Raw genomic sequence first — 20,537 nt, 5'->3', positions numbered from 1 at the left:
ATGTTAGTACTGAACAAGACTGGTTCCAGAGGAAGATCTGGCATGATAGATCGTAAGTTTTATTTCTGCAATTGTTTATCTCTTTGGTCAGCAACTGACCACATTCACAAGAAACTGTCAATATACTTTTCATCAAAAGGTCAAGAAAGTTTATTATGCTAAAATATAAAAAAATACATTTTATCAGAAGTACTTGAAAGGTCTTATTGCAAATCATAATTTTTATTTTAATATAGTTCCAACCCTTTCAACAGCAACCTTGTTGATACTCAAACTGCAGTGAAGGGTCATCCTGTTTTCATTTTAAAGTTACTTGTTCAGTTGTACAACTCTAATTGTTTATTTTTTTCAGCCAACTTCCGCATTCACTCAATACTATATAGGTTATTGCCGCTTCCCCTGAGGCCCTTTATAAACTGCTAACATAGTTCATTTATTTTTTAACATGGGTTTGTTAAGCTCACAACCTTCTGTTTTTCGAGCTTTTCTCTTACTGACATTTTGTCAATATAGACTTCATTTCTTTTTTGCCTTGACTGTTTGTTTCAGTTGCTGTTTGCTGTGGGATTTTCCTGTTTGATGTCATGTTTGGTCATGAATTTCCTTTTATTTCACAATATTGTCCAACTAACAAACAATCACTTCCAGGTTCACCTCCTCATCTATCCTCATTGTCAGTAAAGACTTGAGCTATAAATGGTAGGTTACATTCATCCATAATCATCTGTCTGAACATGAAAAGGCTCAACACAATCCCCTCAATCATTGATAGTAATATTTTCTTGAAGCATCCAACAATCAGCAGCTGGTAATGACCAGACAAGATTAGATTAGATTACTTACAGTGTGGAAACAGGCCCTTCGGCCCAACAAGTCCACACCGACCCGCCGAAGCGCAACCCACCCATACCCCTACATATACCCCTTACCTAACACTACAGGCAATTTAGCATGGCCAATTCACCTGACCCGCACATCTTTGGACTGTGGGAGGAAACCGGAGCACCCGGAGGAAACCCACGCAGACACGGGGAGAACGTGCAAACTCCACACAGTCAGTCGCCTGAGGCGGGAATTGAACCCAGGTCCCTGGTGCTGTGAGGCAGCAGTGCTAACCACTGTGCCGCCCATGCAAATCATAATTTTTATTTTAATTTTATTTTAACAAGAGGTTCATCTGATCTAGTCTGTCTCAATACTATTGTTAAATGAGCAGGATCGGTAGAGGGAAGTTTGGGAGAACAAAGTGACAGCCATCCACATGGTTGGAGTGAAGAGTGGAATGGATACTTGCCATTTGTTCCCATCATTCTCATGGCTTCTGCCATCCAGAACTGAACAGTCTGCTTCAGTCAAGGGTGAACCTGTTAGTGTATACTTCTTCAAACAGTGGCTATCATGGCTACAATATGTACCATCTGCTTAATGTACAATTGCAATTTAGCAAGTTTATTTGAACAATAGCCACAATTTTTAATACTAAAAAATAAGAACAGTACCATTATTAGGAAACAATATAATATGTAAAGTTTGAGTTTTTAATTTACATAGTATGAAGTAAATTAGTTTCCCTTTCATTTTCTTGTTGTGAAGTTGTGCTTTTCTGCAGGTATTTTTCCAATTCAATAATGATACCAAGCCTAAACTTGATACTGTAGGTTTTTTCAGCAAGGTGCGACTAATGGCTTTCTTTACAACTGCAGTTCACTAAATCCTGCAACAGGTGGTGCTGTTGGACCATGTTTTTTGCTCCTTGTATCGTTGCTTGAAATTAATCTATCACAAGGTAACAAGGCGAAAAACTTGAATCGATTCCCCATTTTCTCAGGATTCATGATCATATCATAGGCATCAATCAAACCTGTACTTGTGGCTGGGTCAGATGTATTCCTTAGCAGTACCTGGAAGGAAAATAGAGTGGTTGTTGACTAACAATAAATAACTACAAGAACAAGAGTCTACAGCATGGAAACAAATCATTCCATGCTAACCATGTTCCCTAACTAAACTAGTCCCACCTGCCTGCACTTGGCCCACATCCCTCAAGCCCTTCCTATTCATTTACTTATCCAATTGTCTTTTAAAGTGTTGTCCCTGTACTGGCATCCACCATTTCCTCGAAAGTTCATTACACACATGAACCACACTATGCTTAAAAAAAAGTTCCCCTTGTGTCCTTTTTAAAATCTTTCTTCTCTCACCTTAAAAATATGACCCTTACTTTTGAACCTTCCTGCCCACAGCTTTTATGCTACTCGATATTTTTCTTGTATGCAGAAAGCTGACTATAATAGGAAACTTCTAGTTATGAAGTATTGATGGACAAAATTGATCGATATAGCACCTTTCATCTCCTCAGGCTATATGAGTCAATCAAAAAGGGCTACTTTGTTATAAAATCATTATGTAGTCAAAATGCCCCATTTTGGGTTTTGCATTCATAACCACGATTGACACTTCATGGAATATTGAAAGAATGCTATGTTGCTGGAGGTGACATCCTTTGAGTAAGAAATTCAAACCAGGGCCATTTGCTTGTACAATTACTGTTATAGATCTAATGGTAACACTTGAAAACTTCCTGCACTGCTTCAAGTATCCTAGCCAAAGTGCTGCTCTCAGTTACCTAAACAAATTAACTGGTCACTTATTCACTTGCTGGTTGTAAATTAGAGTGAACATAGCCTCTACATTTGTGGACATACTTCATTAGTATAGACAGGAATGACGAGATGCAACACTTTTCTAATTTCTAGAGGCTACAGAATGCCATAATAGTAAAATCAGCCAAAAACCCAAATCTAGAGGTGAGTTTTAATGAATCTGTCATTGAACCTCTGAGATAACCTGTGAGAAGTGTCGATCCAAGCAGATTGCTGCCATATCAGCATGTCTAGATTAGTAAATGAAGTGGTCAAAGTCCTATCAGACCATATGGCTGTTCTAATTAGATAGAAATGACTGGTGGTGGTTTAGCCAGAGAGTCACAATACCTCAGCTGAGGGGAGAGTTTGAGAAGCAGAATCCTTCATGGTAATCCCAGACAGTTCAGGGATTGAACTCACTCTGTTGGAATCACTCTACATTCCAAACCAGCCACCCAACTCACAGACTCCTGCTAGTAAATACTGTTACAAGAAACACCTTGAGGTCTGGCCTCAGTTCATCTGAAGAGATGAACTTTTACTAAAACATTAAAGAACAAAATAGTTTTCTGAAGATTGAATTGCACTATTGTATTATTAAATGTGACTGGTTGCCAGCATCACATTAGCTCTTTTTATTGTACTAGACTTGATACACATGAATGCTTGCCACTTTACCAGATCCGAGCTAGAACTATTCTGAAGTAGTTATAATGGACTATAAATGTTAACATTATTTTTCTGTCCACAGATGCTACCAGACATGTTGAGTTTCTCCAGCATTCTCCATTTTTTTTCTTCGATTTCCAGAATCTGCAATATTTTAAGACAAATCTCACGTCTTAATCATGATCTAATGGTAGACATTAGTCAGTGGAGGGAGCTGCAGAATTCCGGCAGTGACTAACCATAGCCACTAGTTGGAGCTCTCTATCCTGGAGAAGGAAACTGCTTCAATGGTGAAGGCAGGGGAGGTAAAGCTGAGGGGAAGCAAAGCCTAAGATAAGAAGCAAAAGCAGGGGGTGATAACTGCACGAGCCAAAATGTGGAATGGGGGGGGTAGGAGACGATGATATTAAACTGGGTTGGTGACCTCAGGGTGCAGGTTCATAGTTCCTTGAAAATGTATTTGCAGGTAGACCGGGTGGTGAAGGTGACATCTGGCACACTTGCCTTCATAGAACATAGAACATAGAACATAGAAGGATACAGCGCAGTACAGGCCCTTCGGCCCTCGATGTTGCGCCGACCGAATCCTACCTAACCTATACTAGCCCAATAACTTCCAAATGCCTATCCAATGCCCGCTTAAATGACCATAAAGAAGGAGAGTTCACCACTGATACGGGCAGGGCATTCCATGAACTCACAACCCGCTGTGTGAAGAATCTACCCCTAACATCGGTCCTATACCTACCACCCCTTAATTTAAAGCTATGTCCCCTAGTAACACCTGACTCCATTAGCGGTAAAAGGTTCTTAGTATCTACCCTATCTAAACCCCTAATCATCTTATACACTTCTATCAGATCTCCCCTAAACCTTCTCTTCTCCAATGAGAACAGCCCCAAGTGCCTCAGCCTTTCCTCATAAGATTTTCCTACCATTCCAGGCAACATCCTGGTAAACCTCCTCTGCACTCGTTCTAAAGCTTCCACATCCTTCCTATAGTATGGCGACCAAAACTGCACACAATACTCCAGATGAGGCCGCACCAGAGTCTTATACAACTGCAACATGACCTCAGGACTCCGGAACTCAATTCCTCTGCCAATAAAGCCCAGTACACCATATGCCTTCCTCACAGCACTATTTACCTGGGTGGCAACTTTCAGAGATCTGTGTACATAGACACCAAGATCCCTCTGCTCATCCACACTACCAAGTAGCCTACCATTAGCCCAGTAATCCATCATCTTGTTATTCCTACCAAAGTGAACGACTTCGCACTTAGCTACATTGAATTCCATTTGCCACATTTCCGCCCAGCTCTGCAACTTATCTATATCCCGCTGTAACCTACCACTTCCTTCCTCACTATCCACAACTCCACCGACTTTTGTGTCATCCGCAAACTTGCTTACCCAGCTTTCAAGTCCTTCCTCTAGATCATTTATAAAGATAACAAAAAGCAATGGTCCCAAAACAGATCCTTGTGGTACACCGCTAGTAACTGCGCTCCAAGATGAACATAATCCATCAACTACTACCCTCTGTCTCCTTCCAGCCAGCCAATTCCTAATCCAAACCTCTAATGTATCCTCAATGCCATACCTCCGAAGTTTTAGCATTAGCCTACCATGGGGAACCTTATCGAACGCCTTACTAAAATCCATATACACAACATCTACTGCTTTACCCTCATCCACTTCCTTGGTCACCTTCTCAAAGAACTCAATAAGGTTTGTGAGGCACGACCTGCCCTTCACAAAACCATGCTGGCTATCCCTGATCACGTTATTCTTACCCAGATGTTCATAAATCTTATCCCTTACCATTCTCTCTAAGACTTTGCCCACCACTGAAGTCAGACTCACTGGCCTATAGTTGCTAGGGCTATCCCTACTCCCTTTCTTGAACAATGGGACCACATTCGCTATCCTCCAGTCCTCTGGTACTATTCCTGTTGACAACGACGACATAAAAATCCAGGCCAATGGCTCTGCTATCTCCTCCCTAGCTTCCCATAGGATCCTGGGGTAAATGCCATCAGGCCCAGGAGACTTATCTATATTCATCCTTTCCAATATTCCCAAAACCTCTTCCCTGCATATTTCCAGGGCATCCATTCTAATTATTTGTGATTCCATATTCACATCAGCAACAGTGTCCTGTTCCTGAGTGAATACTGATGAAAAGTACTGATTTAATGTCTCTCCAATCTCCTCCGCCTCCACACACAACTTCCCACTACTATCCTTGACTGGACCGATACCTACCCTAGTCATCCTTTTATTCTTGACATACCTATAGAAAGCCTTTGGGTTTTCCCTAATCCTACCAGCTAAAGACTTTTCATGTCCCCTTCTCGCTTCTCTTAGCTCCCTCTTTAGCTCCTTCCTGGCTACCTTATAACTCTCAATCGCCTCTACTGAACCTTCACGCCTCATCTTTACATATGCCGCCTTCTTCCCTTTCACAAGGGACTCCAATTCCTTACTAAACCACGGCTGCCTCACAAGGCCCTTTACACCATGCCTGACTGGTACACACCTATCGAGGACACGCAGTAGCTGCTCCTTGAACACTCCCCACATCTCATTAGTGTTCTTCTCTTGAAGCCTGTTTTTCCAATCCACACATCCTAAGTCATGCCTCACTGCATCATAATTTCCCTGCCCCCAGCTATAGCTCTTGCCCTGCGGCGCACGATTATCCCTCTCCATCACTAAAGTAAAAGTCACCGAGTTGTGGTCACTGTCCCCGAAGTGCTCACCTACCTCCAAGTCTAACACCTGGCCTGGTTCATTACCTAGAACCAAATCCAATATAGCCTCCCCTCTTGTTGGCCTGTCGACATATTGTGTCAGGAAACCCTCCTGCACACATTGTACAAACACCGACCCATCTAATGAACTCGAGCTATAGCTCTCCCAGTCAATATCTGGGAAGTTAAAGTCCCCCATAACAACCACCCTGCTACCTTCACTCTTTTCCTGAATCATCCTCGCAATATTATCCTCTACTTCTCTAGGACTATTAGGAGGCCTGTAGAAAACACCTAACAGGGTGACCTCACCTTTCCTATTTCTAACCTCAGCCCAAACTACCTCAGATGGCAAGTCCTCTTCCATCGTCCATTCCACTGCTGTGATACTGTCTTTGACAAGTAATGCCACGCCTCCCCCTTTTTTACCCCCATGTCTGATCCTACTAAGACATTTGAACCCTGGAACGTGCAACAGCCATTCTTGTCCCTGTTCTACCCACGTCTCTGTAATGGCCACAACATCGAAGTCCCAGGTACCAACCCACGCTGCAAGTTCACCTACCTTATTCCTTATACTTCTGGCATTGAAGTATACACACTTCAATCCACCTTTCTGGTTACAGGCACCCTCCTTAGAGATCGCTGCATTATTCCTAACCTCCCTACACTCAAGGTCCTGTACCCTAAAGCTACAGTCCTGGTTCCCATGCCCCCGCGGAGTTAGTTTAAACCCTCCCAAAGAGCACTAGCAAACCTCCCCCCAAAGCACTAGCAAACCTCCCCCCTTCATTGGTCAGTGCATTGAATAAAGGAGTTGGGACATGTTTCAACTGCACAGGACATTGGTGAGGCCACTTTTAGAACACTGCCTTCAATTCTGGTCTTCCTGCTATAGGAAAGATGCTGTTAAACTTGGAAAGGGTTCAGAATAAATTAAAAGGGTGCTGCTGGGATTAGAGGGTTTGAGCTATAGGGAGAGGCTGAACATTCTGGGGCATTTTTCCCCTGGGAGGATTGGAGGCTGAAGGGTGACCTTTATAGAGGTTTATAAAATCATGAGGGGCATGGATAGAGTGAATAGACAAAGTATTTTTCCCAGGGTAGGGGAGTCCTAAACTAGAAGGCTGAGGTTAAGCTGGGTGGGGAAAGATTTAAAAGGGACCTGAGGAGCAACCTTTTCATACAGAGGGTGGTGCACTTATGGAATGAGCTGCCAGAGTAGATGGTGAAGGTGGGTACAATTACAACATTTAGAAAATCATCTGGATGGGGACATAAATAGGAAGGGATATGGGCCAAATGCTGGCAAATAGGACTAGATCAGTTTAGGATATCTGGTTGGTGTGCGCAAGTTGGACCGAAGGGTTTGTTTCCATGCTGTATAACTCTAACAAAAAGAACATGAAAACCAGGTACTTTTTCTCTAACCATGTTTCCTCACCGTGCAGTCATGAAGAGCACCTACCTCGAGGTCAGCAAGTGAACAGAGAATGTAGACAAGCAAACATTTGTGCTCTCTACTGTAACTTGTCAACTTGAATAAAAGAAAAGCTTAGAAATTGCTGACTTTGCTATGTTGCTATGAATTTTAGGCAAAGTCTTTTCCCTGGGGTCAGGGAGTCCAGAACTAGAGGGCATAGGTTTATGGTGAGGGGCAAGATATAAAAGAGACCTAAGGGCCAACATTTTCACGCAGAGGGTGGTACGTGTATGGAATGAGCTGCCAGAGCAAGTGGGGGAGGCTGGTACAATTGCAACATTTAAGAGGCATTTGGATGGGTATATGAATAGGAAGGGTTTGGAGGGATATGGGCTGGGTGCTGGCGGTGGGACTAGATTGGATTGGGATATCTGGCCAGCATGGATAGGTTGGACTGAATGGTCTGTTTCCCTGCTGTACATCTCTGACTCTAAAGGATTGTTTTGCAACGTGCTGCCTAGAAGTAGAATTAGCCTGCAATGCAGAGGTAACCACCTCATTGAATATAACAGAGCCATACAAAACAAAGTTCCAAGTTGGATGAATTTTTGTGCTGAATAAGCTGAGCAGTGACATCTGTTCAAGTCCACTGCTATCTCTTCACATTAAAGAATATCACTGAGGTTCTTGATCCTGAAAATACACCTGCTGGAAAATTTACTTAGATGCATGTTGGCTGATGTTAAGGCTTGTAAGGCTGCCATACCCTATCTCTCTCCATTACCTTGTTATCCGTCATTACCTAAATCCCACTGCTGAGAAATAGCAACTCTGATGAGGGAACAGTGAAACTGCATCAATTGAGATGATCCAGAAACTTCAGAAAAGAGGAAAAACTGAAGTAGAACAACAAGTGTTCACTTCTTAATATAGAAATGCCAATGGTGAAGCATTTCATTCCTAATTTACTGCAAAATATATTCATTTTTGACAGTAGTATTCATTCAGGTTTATGAAACTAAGACTAACTTATACAGCACAAGGTCAGGAATAGATATGATTAGCACTAATTAGGCAGTACATATTGGGAACTGGTCTCTTGTTCAAATCACTTGTTGAAAACATCTGTTATGGCCCTTTAACTCTCCAAATAAATCAGTGCTCTTGTTGCAGAAAACCTGTTTTGTTTTTAAAGCAACACAGTTTTGTTCTAGTAAGTCAACAAATACCAAAACAAAACTGCATGATGATTCGAGTACATTGGATCCTCTCGTGGAGTCCAGGGCCTCAGGTTGAAAATTCAACTCTTGAGGAAATTGCCAATGACGACTCAGGAGAAGATCATGTGGTTGGGGATTTACATTGGAACGAAGACAAAAACAGACTCATATGAAGACAAAAACAGAAGATTATAGATATATATTGGTGCTGGTAACATCATACCTGAAGTCTCACATCAATGCCCATATTCTTCAAAAACTCATGCTGGGGAATTGGTCCTAGGGAGGTCACTTTACCCTTTGTCATTTGCCGAAGGTAGCTGAAATCAACATCTGCAGTCAGGTCTGCAGTTCCAGGTGTTGTGAGCACATCATGCTGCTGATGTCCACGAAAACCCTTTACAAATGTTATTAAGCATAAAAACAAATCATAGTGGCAGAAAAATATCAATTATATTATCTGAGGTTATCTCCTAAGTTGAGAGTAAATCATGGATTTTTATCTGTCTGTACTTGAGTGACCATCTGTAGAAGCAACCAAATGAGAAATAGTTTATTCAGAGTCATTTACTATTCATTAAATAAAAAGACAATATGCACTCTATGAAAAATGTTTTTGATGGAATTGAATTAATTCAGCCTGAATTATTTTTGTAAAGGAAGCCACATGAATGGATTTGAAAGAGGTGACAATGAGATGTAAGCCACATTTGGCCTCAACCTGACATCCTTTCACCACCTGGTAAACACTTGAATGTCAACCCTGCTAAGTTAACACTTAAATTATGCTGAAAAGAATGTCCTTTCTTAAAAACAACTGACTTAAATAATAAAAGAAAATGAGCAAGAAAATGGGGTGGAAGTATTCTATAAATTGTCAGTATTCTATAAATTGATATCTTTTTGTTTGCTGATTTATATTTCCACAGAAGTCTCAGCTAATGTGTTTCAGCTTATTGTATAGCTGAGATGGACTACAGCAAATCAATACTTCATTGACTTAATATGATTCTGTACTTCCTTCATCTCAACAAATCCATTTACCCTGACACTTTCAAATGTAAGATGGCATTCGATTAGCAATGGTGTAGAAACAGTGATGTCACATTGCACTGATATTGCCAGTACATACTCAAAGGTCAACATGAACTTTCAAAAGGAGGTCTTGACATTAATATTTGTGATTCACCAAGTTGAAATAGCTAAATGCCAAAAAAAAAACCCTTTAGACTCCGACTGTGACTATTTTCTTCTACATAAACCTGGAAGACTTAAAAACATTCATCACCTTCCAACCGTAGCGGGTTTAATTAAAATGCAAATTTTGAAATAATTGTGGAAATAATAAAGACTAGTTCCTCAGATCAATATATTATAAAAGTCCTTTAAATGATAGTGGGGAATAGTTTGTCAGCAGAAATACGACAAGTTTCTCTAAATAAAAATTCAAACAAAGTTATTGCTATGAAAACGTTTCATTTATGAAATGTCTATTGAAAACATAGTTAGCCAAAGGGAGTATTGTATTTTGAAAAACATTTATTACTGGATGGGTCAAGTTAATACCCAGATGAAAAATGTTTAAAAAGAGCTTTCAGATCACATCAATAACTACTACTGTACTGTTCTGTGTTTATTCACGCTGATGTCAATGTTAACCTCTCTATGACTAGCTGAGGTCATGGGGACACAGGTGAAAAACAGGAAATGCCACCCAAACAAACCATGCACCTGTTAAGAATGCTACTGAGGAGCATAGTTTGATGTATGCGAGTTGTAGAGTTAAGATGTGCTATAATAATATCTAACTCAGTTTTCCACAGTGCAGTAAGGAGTCTCATGTAAACTTAGCAGCTGGTGATTCAACTTTTATTTAAATTCTACAGAACACAAAGTATGAAACATAGCACAAAAATCCACGTTTAATAATGATAGGATACAAACCTGTAAAGAAAATGAATTGCAGCTCTGTGGCAGATGTCTGGGCTTCAGTAGTTTGAGAGGAGATCTCTGAACACTAAAGGTTTGTTAAGAATATGTTTAATTGAACTTACTCTAAATGTGTCAGTTTTTGTTCCATTATGGCCATAGTCAGCAATCAGCGCTGCTCCCCCATCTTCAGTGATCCTGCTGGCTAGATTCTGAACAATGATACCAGCCTCAGGGCATATCTCTATATGGTCTCTTTCATCATCTCTCTATTTGGAAAGAAAATTAAAGATTTCTACAGGCAAAGAAGAATCACTGAGTAGAACTGGCAATATTTCAGCTTCCAAAACAAATTTTAAAAATATAAGAGTAAAACCGGTATTTAATCATTTCTGAACAGTCACCAATAATATAATGATGCCTATTCCCCAATTTATTTAGGCAACCTTTTCCCTCACATTTTTTATTCACACATGGGCATCAGTGGCAAGCCAGAATTTAATGCCCATCCCTCATGCCCTTGAACTGAATGGATACTCGGCCATTTCAGAGGGCAGTTGAGAGTCAACCACATTGCTGTGGGTCTGGAGACACATTTAACCCAGGCCAGTTGAGGGTGGCTGATTTCCTTCCCTGAAGGACAGTAGTGAATCAAATGGGCTTTTCTGACAACTGGCAGCTGTTTCATGGTCATCAGTAGATTCTTAATTCCAGACATTTATTATTGAAGTCAAATTCCACCAAAATGACATGGTGTAATTCAAACCAAGATCCCAGAACATTAGCTGAGTTTTTGGATTAATAATCTTGTGGTAAGACCACTAGGTCACTGCCTTCCAGATATTTTGTTAAAACTGGTGAATGTGTACACTGAATTCACTAAATATCAAAAGCAAACGCCCATTTTTCTCTCTAGAGATGCTCCCAAACCTAAGTTTATCTAAAACTTTCTGCTTTTAAACCCAAAATAGGAAAACTCTAATCAAACCTAACTTTTAATATACATATCAGAAGTTATACAATCCACTCCTAATGGATTAGAGCAATCACAGAACTTTATGAAGGAATACAAGATTCCACAATAGTCAATATTCTTATTGCAGCTCTCGAGTTGTTCAATTATTTACACACACTTCTAATTTCACAGTCATCCATTTTAAGCACCTCCACATGCCTCCAGAAGCAATTCAAGTTCATTCTCACCAGAGGTTTTGCAGTTAGAGCTGCTTAACCCTACATAATATGGAATTGTACAGAGAACTGTTGATCACCATCCTTTGTGGCATGGTATATTTGCCCATTACTTTGATGCGTCACAGTACAATATGAAAAACAAGCTAACCCAAGAGAAAGATTACTCAGCTTCCTATCCTGTCCTTTTTTACTTCGTTGTACAACAAATGTGATAATAAATACTGTACAGGAGCTTTTTATTTCAACTGTTTTTACCATATGGATATTTTCACCATGAATTCCTACTAGGATTTTCCCCACTTTTTTGCTCTAACCTTAATGTACATTTGGCTCGAATCTTCTTTATGCAGGAGGGCTTTGAAGTAATTCACTGACTTGGATAGTTAAAAAGTGAACAAACTCTATAAATACAGGTGCAATCTTTTTTTTAAAAAATCTCACCTGAATTAATGTTTTGGAAGCCAAAGTAGCATGAGGTGCGAGAACAAACCGAAGTTTTTCAGGTGAACTTGGTTCAATGTCTATCAATACCTCACGCCATCCATGCTTCGTTTTCTGCAAGTGGTGAGCAGTTATGAATTTGAAAATCATGGCTCAGTTTTAAACATGTACAGTTCATATTTTATTGCACACTTGGTAAATTAACTGATCAATTTTGCCAGAGTTTACCTTATTTAAGAAAAGGCACAATATATATCAAAAGCAGTCTTTTTTAAATAAAAAAAATAGTGGTTTGAAACTGTTCAGGGGCAAGGTTTTCACTATTCACCCTCATCAGTTTCCATTGGTGGATGCAAGAAACAACATGTTTCTCAAATGGTGGCAATATTGCTGTTCTGCATTCAATTACCCTGCAAATAGTTTTGCAAAAGGAGTATTCAAACTACATAGCCTGCAGGCTGTTTTGGTTTTTTTTTTGTTTAGTTCCTTTTATTTTATAAACTTTGCTTTAATTCAGTTCACTCCAAAAAAAAGATTATTCAAATGTACATAAAAACAAGGTCATCCTGAAGGTGGCTGTGTTTTATCATGTGTGGTGGGTCGAAATAAAATTAACTGCAATGTTTGCATATTTCCTGATGACACCAAACTGGGTGAGAACGTAATTTCTGAACAGTGTGCAAGGCTTTATGGGATTTGGGCAGTGTAAATAAATGAACTGGAACATGGCAGCAGATCAAATATAAATAAATATGAAGTTATTTGCTTTAGTAGAAAAAAAATAGAATATTTCTTAAATGGTTGGCAAATGCAAGTAACCCTAGGAGTTCTTCTCCCCGAATTAAACAAAAAGCATGCAAGTTCAGCAAACAATTAGAAAGGCAATTGGTATGTTTACATTCATTTCAAGAGAACTGAAGTGCAGAAGCAAAGATAACTTGCTGCACTTGTATAGTAGCTTGATGAGACCTAGTCTTTGTGAGAACAGCATTCAGGTGATCAAACATTTTCTAGAATGGCAGAGAAGGCTCGTTGGCCTGAATGGAACACTGTTGCTCCTATGTTCTCTTGCTAGCTTTCTTAACACTTCCAAAGAGTTCCTGTACTACCTGAAACACAGGCATGTCCACTTCTAACAATCGAGGCACCTTTCCTCGACCACAGGTTCCGTATTGATAGAGTACTTTTTTACCTCTCCAAAAGCATACCCCAACATTCCAAAGAGCTATGTCAGTCTGTGACCTTCTGCCAGATCTAAAGCTGCATTTTGGTTATTCCATGAGTGCAAATCAGATCTGACTGAGGTATGTGTGCTGTGTCTCCATGAACCAGAGACATGCAAATCAGAACACACCTCAATTCTGCCCAATGCAAAAATAGGTTGAGTCAAGGGATGTGTATTGCAATTCTGTACGTCCACTGCCATTTTCTGCAGAAAATTTCAGGCCAGAATAACACAAGTGCAATATTTTAGTGGTAAGCAAAACTGCAGTCAGGCTGCTATTTTAGCAAGCTTCCTTTATAACGGCACAATACCAGCTGATGTCAAGACCAAAATCATGTTTCATATGCAAGTTAATTTATTTAAACAAACATGCTTGATGCAAATGCTGTAACTGTTGGATACTAAGTATGTAGAGGACTTCAGTTTTAAAAAAAAACAAGCATAACAAACATATTTGAGTTTCACAATAACAAATGTTAATATGGTAAAAATGAAAATTTTTCAGTTGCTTTGAAACAACGAGGGTCAATGGAAAATTTCTATCAAATATATTATCCTAAATGATTCACTTTACACCTCTCGGGTGAAGTAGGCTATGCAAGATTAATGAAATGAAATGAGGAAATAAAGGTGGGAAAGCGATACAGATCAGTATTGTTAGTAGCTTGCCAAATTTGATTTTTACCTGGAACTTGTGTATTGGAAGTACATCAAAAAACTCATGTGCAATATAAAAGCTGAATCCTGAAAAAGAATGGAGCACAGATGGATCACATTTATATGTTAATAAGGCAGAAAAACCATTTCTTGATTCTAACAATATTTTACAATTAATAGCAATCTTTCCATAAAACCATTAGACAGAGGAGCAGAAATTAGGCCATTCAGCCCATCGAGTCTGCTCCACCATTCCGTCATGGCTGAGACGTTCCTCAACCCCATTTCCCATTTCCTCCCCATAACCCTTGATCCTCAAAACATATCTGTCTCAGTCTTAAATATACTCAATGACCTGGCCTCCACAGCCTTCTGTGGCAATGAATTCCACAGATTCACCACTCTCTGGCTGAAGACATTTCTCCTTATCTCCTTTACTCTAAGGCTATGCTCTCGGGTCTATGGTCCTACCAATGGAAACATCTTCCCTACATCTCCTCTGTCCAGGCCATTCATTATTCTGTATCATTCAATTAGAAACCCACTCATCTTTCTAAATTACATCCAGTATAAACCCAGAGTCCTCAAACACTCCTCAAATGTTAAGCTTTTCATTTTTGGGACTACTCTTGTGACCCTCCTCTGAACACACCCCAGGGTCAGTACATCCTTCCTGAGATATGGGGCCCAAAATTGGGCACAATACTCTAAATGTGGCCTGACCAGAGTGTTATAGAGCCTTGGAAGTACATCCCTGCTCTTACATTCAAGTCCTCTCAAAATAAATGCCATCATTGTATTTGCCTTCCTAACTACTGACTCAACCTGCAAGTTTACCTTGAGACAAACCTGGACTAGAATTCCCAAGTTCTCTTTGACTTCAGACTTCTGAATTTTCGCCCCATTTAGAAAACAGTCCATGCCTTTATTCTTCCTCCAAAAGTGCACGACCTCTTGCTTTCCCACATTATACCCAGTCTGCCATTCTTTGCCCGCTCTCGTAACCTGTCCGAATCCTTCTGCAGCCTCCCTGCCTCCTCAATGCTACCTGTTCCTCTACCTATCTTTGCAAACCTAGCCAGAATGCCCTCAGTTCCTTCATCTGGATCGTTAATGTGTCAAGCAACTATAGGAAAAGGATGTTCTTTCCCTTTAACCTTTCTGAATTACAAATAAACAGATAATTAGACTCATCCATCCAGCCGATAATAGACCGGGTTTAAAAGGTGAACGCAATTCCGATGAAACTTTTACAGTGTTAAGAATGGGAAACTACAGGCAAGTAGTCAACTGTATATGGTTAGTATAGAGTAGAATGATTTTGAAACAACGTGAGCATCTAATTTTCAAGAAATAAGTGCAGAAATAGTACTGAAATGCAGCATTGATGCAAAATTTTGGATCTAATAATAGTAAGTAAAAACCATAACCAAATTCACGCAATAAATTAAGTAGGTATATTTCAGAAGAATTTATAAATTACAACATATTTAATCAACTTCATCTATTTAAGATGTCCCACTGCAAAGATGATGTTTATGGTGTGTCCACATTTTCTTCTGTCATACTTTGGTAAAGTATGTCCCTCACATTTAATTTTTCTATTTCATTTCATTATGTTACAAGTTATTTTCTTAGTTTTTCTTCTTTTACATTTTACTTAATTGTTGGGTGGTCTCACCTCTAGGTACATCCTGCAGATCCTTGTACCAGGAGATTGGAAGCCCTGTTTTGGTTGTACCCGTTTTATAAATTGCAGCATTTGGATCATGTCTTAAATGCTGCTCTCCTTCAGTCAGAAGCTGCGCTTGAACTTCACCAAGCTTTGGGCTCACCTCAACCAAATGCACTGAAATTTCAGATTCCTTCAACACAGAATTCAGTTGGCTGAAAACCTAATTGGATAAATACAGGTTAATTGTTAAAATTAAGAAGTTTTTTTTATAAGAAGTATATTTGAAGTAAATGACAATAAAAATAATCTCCTTATATAAAAGGAAATATCACAATATAAAACCAAGATTGTGTATTTATTAAATGCCTCACAATAATTTTGTCCCTTCCTTTATTTATTCAAAAATATTTAAATATTTATTGTCTTACCTATTCTCTGTGGAAAATTGGAGTGTCACATTAAAAATAAAAAATTCGTAAGATTTCACTAGGATCTGGAAATAACTTTGAAAAACTCTGCAGTGGTAAATGTTGTATCCATGTGTTGTGCTCCTTAACACAGACCTACCATTCTCATTCTGGTTTGATAAAAGGTGTCTGTTCAATTTACTTGAAAATTGCAAACAGATTTACTTAACAGAAAAACACTTTTGTTTCTGTCTATCTGCTAGTTATGTACACATCCTTAGTGTAGTATTCTGCTGCCTAGAGTCCTCATCACTGCTGATCATGTGGTGTCATCCTGTCAAGAACTATGACTCATTGAGTGAAAAAAAAATTCTCCTTGTCTCAATCCTAAAGCGTCTATCCCTCATTCTGAGGCAGAATGCCTTGATTCTAGACCACTAAGTCAGTGGAAACATTCTCCTCTCTCTGCACTGTAAATCTCAGTAGGATTTTGTGTGTTTGAATGAGATTACCTCATTTTTTAAAACTCCAAAAGAATATAGATCCAGTTAATTTAATATTTCTTCACTGGACAATTCTTCTATCCCAACAATTAGTTTTGTTAAACTGTACCATGTAGATGATGGCTTGAGAGGGGGAATCAGAGGTGAGTTATTTGTCACACAATTTCCACCCTCTAAATGGCTCTGAATTTGGTTGTGGTCAACATTTTCTATAGGTATTTTTTTAAAAAAGTAACAGAAGGGTAGTGACAGATTTCCACCATATCACTAACATTCACTTATCTTAGATAAGCAAGGGATTTGCCACTAGTGAACTTTTCAACATTTATAAAATTCCTCAAGCCTCATAGGAGGAAGGAAGGAAAATGCCAAGTCTCAAATGTGCATCCTTTAAAATCAGAAAAATTGCATTTAACTAAAATACTAAAAAGTTTAGCTAAATTTATAGAAATTGACAGTGTGATGAAAACAATGAGCACATATCTTTGATAATGTTGAAATTAAACTATCGATTTTTTTCCTCACTCTTTCTTCAAATAGTCCAATATTTGATGTAGAAGTTCTGCATATACTTTCATAATCATCAAACACTGAAGTCATAACAGTGAAGGCTTTGGATGAATTAAAGAAAATTCTAAGAGAGAACCATAATTGGTATATGCTATCACAATGTTTAATAGCATTAGAGACAAGACAGAAATATTCATAAGAAAATTCACACTTTGGGATTTAGGTTTGACAAGTTGTAAAATTAAGAAATAATTGATATCTTACCCTTAGAGCATCACTCGCTAAAGTACCCCTGCCAGGTCCTAGTTCTACTAGTTGAAATGTTTTTGGTTTACCAGCAGCCATCCATTCACTTATGCACCACACTCCAAGTAGCTTGGTGTGGAGGAGAAAAAAATACTTTTAGATAACCATTCAATTTAACTGGTCCAATTTAAATACAGGAATTATTAAGTAACTACAGTGAATCTAATAGTGCAGCATTACTATTATCTATGCAATGCACCCTTCTTATCAATGGAAACACTTCAATATATATTAGTTAAACTTTAACAACTTGGTACACCATGATCAATTAAAATTGGAATCTAGCTCAAGAATCAGCACCCAACTCTCTGTCATTCTTTAACTTCCTCTTTAGAAAGTATTTTAACAATCTTGTAAAAAGTTTTCTTTGATGGGTACACAGAGGAACCTCAATTATCTAAAGGACACGGGCAATGACTATTTCGTTCAGTTAACAATGCCGGATAACATAGTTAGCCAAGCATCGGGACCCTGCGATCTTGTTCAGATAATCCAAAATTCAGTTCATCGAATGCAGGATAATCAAGGTTCCTCTGTAATAGGAAAATGAATGAAGCTGAAGCATGGGTCTTTTGAAGGCTGTTCTAACAACATCCAATTTGGTTGATTGGACAGTAGTACTGGCCATTCATCTCATGAACTTAGAATTAGCCTCGAGATAATAAGCAGGAGGAAAATCCCCATTTCACCATAAATCATAGCTGTGATTACCATTTGTATCAGTCAATTTTAGGAGAAAGTGAAGACTGCAAGTGCTGGAGACCAGAGTCAAAACATGTTGCACTGGAAAAGCACAGCAGGTCAGGCAGCATCCAAAGAGCAGGAGAGCCGACATTTCAGGCATAGCCCTTCATCAGGAATTGGGGAGGTGGGACGGGGGAGCTGAGAGATAAGTAGTAGAGTGGGAGTTGGGGTAGAGGGGGTGGTAGCTAGGAAGGCAATAGGTAGATGCAGGTGGGGGTTAATAGTGATAGGTCAGACAGAAGGGTGGAGCAGATAGGTGGGAAGGAAGCTGGCAGGTAGGACTGTTCAAGAAGACAGTGCTGATTTGGAGGGCTGGATCTGGGAATGGAGAGGGGGGGGCGGGAGGAGTCAATTTTAGTAATGCATAGGCTGTTAGCCATTCTATAATAGGTTACATTCTAAAATTCAATTAAATCCTAATTTATGACCAATTACTCTGCTAACCTTTATCTATTTTGTACAAGCAATAGTGAGGAAATAACTTTCTTGCTTTTGACTTTTCAGGGTCCACAGAATCAAAACAATTACACAATGCACTGTTAGACTTACTTCTCCAAAAATCTGACTAATTTCAGGTGAAGTAATGAAGTCTCCCTGTGGTCCTAGAACATCTCTGTGTTGATAATATCCCTGAAACAGATTACACAAATATTTTCAGTTAACAATGCCCATTAAAAGAAACCCTTTGATGAATTACATCATTTTTTTTTATATACAGTATGCTCATTGCAGGAGCAGAAGACTGTTCAGTAACTATCAACACAAGCACAACTAAAGAAAAAGAAAAAAAAAGCAGAACTCTTTCATACTGTCAGCATGTCTTAAAAAATCTTATTGCAAATTAGGTATTTTGGTGTGTAATCACTGTAATGTAAGAAATTCAGCAGTCAATTTATATATAACAAGATTTCACAATCAACCATCTGATAATGGAGAGATGTGAAGTTGACTGAGGCATAAATATCAGCCAAGGGATGAGGGATAATAACCCTATTCATCCTCAAATTAACGCTACTGTATGTTTTATAACTACCCAAAAAAACAGAAGGGTCCTGTATTACTTGAATTCTGGCACCTCCAAGACTGCAGCACTTTCTTGACTGGAGAGTAACCTTGATTTTTGTGCTCAAGTCCTACACCAGGAGTGGAATTCACAATATTCTAACTCAGAGGGGAGAGTTTTTTTTGTGTGGTTTAATTTGCAGCATTAAAATAGCAACCATTGCAAAGATGCCAATTTTTAATAGTCAATGAGGAAATACATACTGTGACAGGATTGGTTAAAACTTCCCTCATATATTCTGCTACTGAAATCGGGCCTGTTGATTTTATTTTTGAAATCAAGTGCTTTAGCATTATACTATCTTGGTTGCCTTCTTTCATAATTTGTGAAGTTCTGGAACATGATCTCATCCATTGACCTGCCCACAATCTTCCACAAACTGCAAGAAATGAAAAAGAAGATTGAAGTAAAGTTCCAGTTACATAGAAGAAGCATTTTACTAACGTGACAATTTAAGCCAATGCAACAGTTTAACTGCACATTAAGAACAACTGTTTCACCCAATCTTAGTAACGGAAAGAGATCAGAATCTAGAAATCATCAGTTTGGTTGTACTTCAAGTATGAGGAATTTGTTTTTTTTGCGTTAAGGCTGGCAGAACTGACAATTTCTGCTTAACCTAAACTTCAACCCTAAGATCATGACTGAAACAACGGTCCTCATTTTCAGTAGAAACACATAACCCGGGCTTTCCATACGTGTGAAATATTCAGAGGGGTACATAAGATCAGCAACATTGACGAGGCTGCAATTAAACACATGGAGATTTTTTAAAAATAACATGCAAACCACTAACACAGGAGATAAAGAAAAACGTATTACTTGGCAATACCTGGAGAGACTTTTCTAGAAATGTAGGAGGAAACTCCTCCACATAAACATTTTAATCCAGGAAAGAACCTCATCGCATACACTTTAGTCATTCCCTCATCTAGTCTCAATAAATGACTGAAAATCAGCAAAGCCACAACCTTTCACCATTGACCTCTGACCCCTCACTCCTTCTAGACTAAATCAATAAATTGATATTTTATATATATTTTAGGATATCAGCAAGATATATATAATATTTATTTATTACTTGTAAATTGGCGCTTTTATTAGTTTTTACTCATTTTTTAAAAATTAAAACGTTTTCTGGATTTGGCCTGAGCTGCGCATGCGCACG

The 20,537-nt window shown here is 38.9% G+C and overlaps 1 protein-coding gene across 3 annotated transcripts; it reads right to left on the bottom strand.

Moving 5' to 3' along the window:
* Positions 1-126: 126 nt before the first annotated feature.
* ndufaf7 (NADH:ubiquinone oxidoreductase complex assembly factor 7) lies at positions 127-20,314 on the bottom strand. 3 transcript variants are annotated; one of them, XM_060830842.1, is made up of 10 exons: positions 20,192-20,314; positions 19,573-19,748; positions 18,856-18,936; positions 17,521-17,631; positions 15,843-16,056; positions 14,190-14,248; positions 12,280-12,393; positions 10,770-10,913; positions 8,939-9,112; positions 127-1,901 (listed from the first exon to the last, which is right to left on the bottom strand). In XM_060830842.1, the coding sequence occupies exons 2-10, from the start codon at positions 19,717-19,719 to the stop codon at positions 1,692-1,694; spliced, it is 1,254 nt and encodes a 417-aa protein (XP_060686825.1). In that variant the 5' UTR covers positions 19,720-19,748; positions 20,192-20,314; the 3' UTR covers positions 127-1,691. The 3 variants fall into 3 exon arrangements, with proteins under 3 accessions (XP_060686825.1, XP_060686823.1, XP_060686824.1); XM_060830840.1 differs by having other exon boundaries at positions 20,202-20,314; XM_060830841.1 differs by lacking the exon at positions 12,280-12,393 and having other exon boundaries at positions 20,202-20,314.
* Positions 20,315-20,537: the final 223 nt, after the last annotated feature.

The sequence above is a fragment of the Hemiscyllium ocellatum genome, chromosome 10 (assembly GCF_020745735.1).
Source record: "Hemiscyllium ocellatum isolate sHemOce1 chromosome 10, sHemOce1.pat.X.cur, whole genome shotgun sequence".
Taxonomy (NCBI): Eukaryota; Metazoa; Chordata; class Chondrichthyes; order Orectolobiformes; family Hemiscylliidae; genus Hemiscyllium; species Hemiscyllium ocellatum.
Note: the sequence above shows the minus strand (reverse complement) of the source record. Positions and strands in the feature narration are given on the sequence as shown.

Coding starts and splice junctions, on each gene's coding strand:
- ndufaf7 (XM_060830840.1), bottom strand. CDS start 20,292: ATGACTAAAGTGTATGCGATGAGGTTCTTTCCTGGATTAAAATGTTTA. Junction 16,057..17,520: donor TAGCGAGTGATGCTCTAAGG/GTAAGATATCAA, acceptor TTATCCAATTAG/GTTTTCAGCCAACTGAATTC. Junction 1,902..8,938: donor GCATTGATGTGAGACTTCAG/GTATGATGTTAC, acceptor TTTTCCTTCCAG/GTACTGCTAAGGAATACATC.